Source organism: Salvia miltiorrhiza, chromosome 5 (assembly GCF_028751815.1).
Source record: "Salvia miltiorrhiza cultivar Shanhuang (shh) chromosome 5, IMPLAD_Smil_shh, whole genome shotgun sequence".
NCBI lineage: Eukaryota > Viridiplantae > Streptophyta > Magnoliopsida > Lamiales > Lamiaceae > Salvia > Salvia miltiorrhiza.
The window spans coordinates 13,346,328-13,352,327 of NC_080391.1; the positions used below are offsets into that span (position 1 = coordinate 13,346,328).

A 6,000-nucleotide genomic window follows, 5' to 3' on the forward strand; every position below is an offset into this window, starting at 1 on the left:
TTCTAATTGCTAACCATGTTTTAATATTTCAATCTTTATTCATTCTGGCTTAAGCACTATGGTTATTTCAAACACTTCACAAGCAATAAGCTCAACTGTTATTGATGAGCTTGAAGATGGAGTCACTGTGACAACCATAAAAGAGCTTTGTGAGAATTCAGAGGTTAGAAATTGAGACAACAATTAAAAACATACAAGATCTCTGAATTGAATATTATATTATTGTTAAATACTATGTATTTTTTGAATAGGGTAGAAGCTTTTGGATATGTGGTACTGTAGTTAATATTGACGAAGAACGGGGGTGGTTTTATTTATCTTGCAAAAAGTGCTACAGACAAGTGGAGAGAGTAGAGAAACAATTCTATTGCAAGTATTGCAACAGTTTTAACGAGTCAGCAGAAATAAAGTATAAGTTGATAATAAATGTCGTAGACGACTCTGGCAGTTTGCCTATTATATTATGGGATAAGGAGATTAAGCAAGTGATAGGAAAATCAGCCGCAGAAGTTAACGTTGAAGGAGCAGAGGTACGTTTTTAATTTTTTTTTCTTTCAAAATTCAGTAAAAGTAATAAAAAAAGTTTACACGTGTTAAGATATATTAATGTATGTATTCTTTTTTTTTTACATTATAGGAGTTTGTTGTTTCAAAAGAGATTCAAGATGTCCTACTTCAAGAGAAATTTATGTTCAAGATTAAGGTTCCTTTTGGAGAAGGTTGGGCATTTAATAGGGCGTATAATGTATTATGTGATAGTATAAGTTGATAATAAACGCTGTAGACGACTCTAGCAAGTTTTTAGTATTTTTTGGACGATATTAATTTGTTTTACATGATGTTTTTATATATCATATTAATAATTTTTTAGTGGATAATTTCTATAATTTATAAATATATTAAAAAATAAATTTTATGTTTTTAATATAAATTAAAATACCAAATGATACCCGTCGAAATTCGACGGGTTACACACTAGTATTATTTATTTAACTAGGCTAAACTGGTGTTTGATAGCTTATATTAATAAACTCTCAGGCCCTCTACAATGTTAAAGCCCGCTATTATTTCACTGTTACTCCCACATTATCTATACCACCTATTTGGCCGGATTAACAATCTTGATATCAACAGTGTTCCATACTAAATTTCAGCAAGCCAAATCTACCCTTGCAAATCCAACCTAACAAAGTTCAATAATTCAATTGCAGGCGTGGGTGCCCACTAAAATCAGAGGTATGCCTAAATTTGTTTTCATTGCCATCACCGATTAAAGCTAAACTAACTCCACCACCTCTCGCTTACTGGTCGCCAACGCCGCGCCCAAATCTATTGCCACCAGACACCCCCGCTATTTGTTACTGTCTGGGATATTTTCACAATCCGATCCGAAGCTTTGGAAGGCTAGGCGGACGGATGGCGGAAACCGATTAGTGGGCTAGAAAGAAGAAAATTAAAAGTGATGAAATTTACAAAAATGATAGGCGACGACGACGTTGTGGTTGGGGAGGGACGCCCGTGCTGGGGGCGGTGGGGCAGCGCGGCGGCACGCGGGTGGGTCGGGGGAAGAAGGAGATTGGAATTGCTGGAGATAGGAATTGCCGAATTCTATTAATAGATTTTTCCTTTTTTTTAATTTAAATTTAATAGTATAAGGTTAAAATGGTAATTTTTTGACCTTTGATTATTTAATCTAAATTTTAATCTTGATCTATCAAACAACTAATTCATGTTATTCTAGATTTTAATCTTGATCTATCAAACACTAAAATACATTATTAATCTCACCCAATCCATATTATTTTAACTAGGTTTTATTTATCACTCTTTATGTCAACTAGCTATCAAACTGACCCTTATTGTTTATCGGATGGCACTTCTAAACATGTCTCCTGACACTTTCGTTCAGCATCTACTGCAAACTTGTGTTCAACATTTGTTGATACTTCTACAAGTTAAATTTATCATTCAATACGCTTATCATGGATCATGCCCTAACAAAGTTTTTGAAAAGAAAAATGAGATTTAAAAGGATATATATTATTATCCCTTTTTTCATAAAAAAATTATGAATTAAAGAGAACACACAATACAATAATAAAAAAGTTATATAGCAATCCACAATGAAGAATAAAAGATCTTGACTGAAGAAAAAAAAAAGAGCCTTTTAGACACGGGTCAAATTTTTAATTAAAACCTAATAAAATTCTATAGCAATCTGCAGGTAGGGGTGTAATCGAACCGAGTCGAGTCGAATAGTGTCTTGCTCAAACTTGACTTGTTTAGCTAATCGAGTTGTTTGCTTGATTATTGATCGAGCTTTAATCGAGTCGAATAAAGTGTCGAGCCTAATCGAGCTTTTTAAATTTAAATTTTTATTTAAAAGTTTAGTTATTCTCCTAATACATAAATTGTTTTCAAATATATATATAAGTTATTTTATTCACAACAATGTAATATATTTACTATTTTCTTGTAAATAAATTATGTTAATTAGATACTTATTTCAAATATTACTAATTATTGTCTAAAATATAGTAAGACATTTAATTAATAATCTTATGTTTTTAAGATAAATCACTTAACGAGTTAACGAGTCGAGTATCGTCATGCTCAAGCTTGGCTTGTTTAACTAAACAAGTTGTTCATTAAATTACTGATTGAGCTTTTATCGAGTCAAACGTCAAATAGCTCACGAGTAGCTAGACTCGTTTACAGCCCTATCTGCAGACTGCAGGGAAAGATAAAAGCTCTTGACTGAAGCAAAAAAAAAAAAAAGCCTTTCAGACACGGGTTAAAATTTTAAGGGTAATTCTAATCATAGCCCTCATTTTATTCAATATAACTATAACTTTAAATAATAATAAATAAATAAATAAATAATAATTATATGAATTTACTATTTTATCCAATAATTCATAGCTCCCAAATTAAATACTCTATAACCCATAACTCCCAAAATAAATATTTTACGGTCCTTAACCCTTAAATATTGTAATTTCAACAAAGCATTCACTCCATTCCCAGTCATTGCTACAACTTCACTAGAATCCTTGAGCAATCTTTGTTTTTGCCTTGGTTCATGCCTTGAGAAAAGAAGTTCCCCACTTTGACTTAAATGCGATTGTTTGTCACGTTATTGATCAAATTTGAAAGAAATACAAGCAATGAAGGTATATATAGAATTGAGATTAATTAATAAATATTATCAACAATGTATCATCCTAAGAACCGTTCTAGTTTTTTTGCAGTGATTTTGACTTTTGAAATTTGTTCATTAGAGAGCATTTTTGCAAATCTGCAGCACATTATCATATTGAAAAAAAATAAAAAATAAATAAATGTAAAGATATAAGTATACCTTACTAAAGAAAAACGAAAAGATTGAGTAAATTAATTACTTTCAAAACATCCTGAAGTTTCCTAATTGCAGCTTTACTATAGAGAAGGGAGCTTTCAACGTCCTGAAGTTTCAAGTTTTTGGAACTCTCAAGACATGATTAGGCCCTAAGGTATTTAATTTGGTGACTATTGGGTAAAACAATAAATTCATAATTATTTATTTATTACTATTATTTTAGATGTAGGTTATAATGAGTAAAATGAGGATTATGAATAAAATTACCTATACAAGATAATGTAAAAAAATTGAGCCCTAAAAAATGATAGGACCTGAGTTGTTGTCCATGCTGACTCGTCGTCAAGACGACCTTGAGGGGTGCTCGACCCTTACATAGTACAAGCTCACTATAGTGAGCAATTGTTAATAGAGTAGCAAATTAAGCCAGGAAAATATGCACATAACCATTTTCATGAAGTAACCTTAACGCCTTCCATAATCTTAATGATAATTGGATCAACTCCACTGAAAATAAATCATTTCTCATCTTTCAGACTCTCCATGCCTTATTAGACTTTGTCGGGGACAAATGAATAAATGCTGGACTATCATAAATAAATATGAACATAAAATATGAAATATAATCTTTAACATATAAATGAATTGCTTGGAAACCGAAGGCAAAGATGGGCACACAGAAACTGGAGCATTTATTCATTATTGATGTTTGACCAAGTCGGGTGGCTTGTACATTAATTAATAGGCAAAGGTCTTTTGATAACAGGAACAACACACAGATCTTTGATCCTTCTAGATGTGACGCCAGTCCCGTCAGCCATATCCATCTCTTGAGGTTTCATCCCACCACCTAATTTCCAATCGAAATGATACAGAAACATTGCCAGCGGCAGCTCAACGTTGGCCAATCCGAACGTCATGCCAGGGCACATTCTCCTTCCCGCACCAAATGGGATATATTCAAAATGGTTTCCCCTGTAATCCACCATATTATCCATAAATCTCTCTGGTTTAAAGCTGTGTGCATCTTCCCAACATTTGGGGTCTCTGTTCACAGCCCATGCATTCACTATGATTTTGGTCTCTGCCCTTATCTCATATCCATTCACCTCACATGTTTCGCCGCATTTTCTTGGGAGTAAAAGAGGCAGCGGCGGATGCATCCTCAGTGTCTCCTTCACTACTGCCTTCATATACTTGAGTTGAGGAATGCGCGATTCGTCAACGAATCCCTCTTCATCAAATACCTTCCTCACCTCTTCTTGTGCCTTTTCAAGGACTCTTGGATTTTTCAGCATTTCAGCCATCACCCAATCCATTGTTGTCGCTGATGTCTCGCTTCCAGCACCCAACATATCCTGCATAATTACGACTTTAATTCCATGAAAAGTACTAAAACAAGACAAAAAGGAATTAGTTAATTAGAAAACTAACCACGAGAACAGACTTGATATTGTCCGTTGTAAGAGGAAGTTCAAGTCCTTCTTCCTCAACTCTGAGAAGAACATCCAACAAATCTTCATGCTCCTCCACCTTCACACCTCTATGCTGACGGACTACATCTTCAAGTATCTTATCCGCTTCTTTGTGCAAAACCATAATTCTCCTCCTCAATCCACTCACCCCTTGAAGCACTTTGACGGAAGGAAACAATTCAGCTATATCAAATCCCGCAGATATTTCAATCACCTCTTTGAGAATCGGTAGCAAAGCCTCATGTTCCGTAGTGTGGTCGCCAAGTGTGGCTCGTGAAATAAGAGCGTAAGTGGAGTTGTAGAGCTCCGCCGTGAGATTGATGGACGACCCCTCCATGGACGCAATCCACCGGCTGAGATCAGCGAACACTTTCTCTCGCAGCGATCGGAACGACTGAACACGTTTGTTGCTGAGAAGCTCCAACGTGCAGAGTTTGCGGAGCTGCCTCCAGTAATCGGAGTGAGGGCTGAAGGTGATGCTGGTGCACCCATAACTGATTATCTCCGCTGCTATGATGGGAGGCCGCGACGCGAAGTTGATGTCGTGAGTTTTCATTATCTGCTTAGCAGCATCAGCTGAGGAAATGACGACAACAGATAGTTCACCAAGCTGAAGGCCCATCATGGGACCGAACTTCTGGGCAAGCTGGTGAAGCGCGCGATGAGGAACATCGCCCACCAGATTGTGTATGTTTCCGATCAAGGGCAGCTTCCATGGCCCCGGGGGAAATTTTGCATTTGATTTTTGTTTGCTTCCGAATTTCAAGAGTATGAGAGTGAAGAACAAGAATGAGATGCATAGCAACAGAGATGGAATTTGGATCTCCATAGTCTTTTAGATCACCACATGAGTAATGATGATTGATGCCGTGTATTAATATATCCAACGGCTTGTGTTTGTGTATGTTGGCCAAGCGGTAAAGGGTTAACGCCTAATGTCAAAGGTCTAGGGTTTGAGTCCCTATAACGTGATTTTTTAATTTTTTAATTTAATACGGTTAATTTATATATAAATATATATATATCCAACGGCTTAACTGCTCAATATTTGACGCAACTACTCCGGCTAAACGCCAAAGACTTTTAGTGTCAAAACACTAATTAATATATGTAGTTTACAATTGTGTGATCTGTATCGCGTGTTGGATTCCACCATCTATCTATAAT

At 35.5% G+C, this 6,000-nt stretch overlaps 1 protein-coding gene across 1 annotated transcript; it reads right to left on the bottom strand.

Moving 5' to 3' along the window:
- Positions 1-4,029: 4,029 nt before the first annotated feature.
- LOC130986152 (salviol synthase-like) lies at positions 4,030-5,767 on the bottom strand. Its single transcript, XM_057909445.1, has 2 exons — positions 4,793-5,767; positions 4,030-4,716 (listed from the first exon to the last, which is right to left on the bottom strand). Exons 1-2 carry the CDS (start codon positions 5,660-5,662, stop codon positions 4,093-4,095), a joined length of 1,494 nt encoding a protein of 497 aa, XP_057765428.1. The 5' UTR covers positions 5,663-5,767; the 3' UTR covers positions 4,030-4,092.
- Positions 5,768-6,000: the final 233 nt, after the last annotated feature.

Excerpts from the sequence above, each read along its gene's own strand:
- LOC130986152 (XM_057909445.1), bottom strand. The coding sequence starts at position 5,662 with ATGGAGATCCAAATTCCATCTCTGTTGCTATGCATCTCATTCTTGTTC. Across the intron at positions 4,717-4,792 it reads ATATCAAGTCTGTTCTCGTG|GATATGTTGGGTGCTGGAAG; the intron begins GTTAGTTTTCTA and ends GTAATTATGCAG.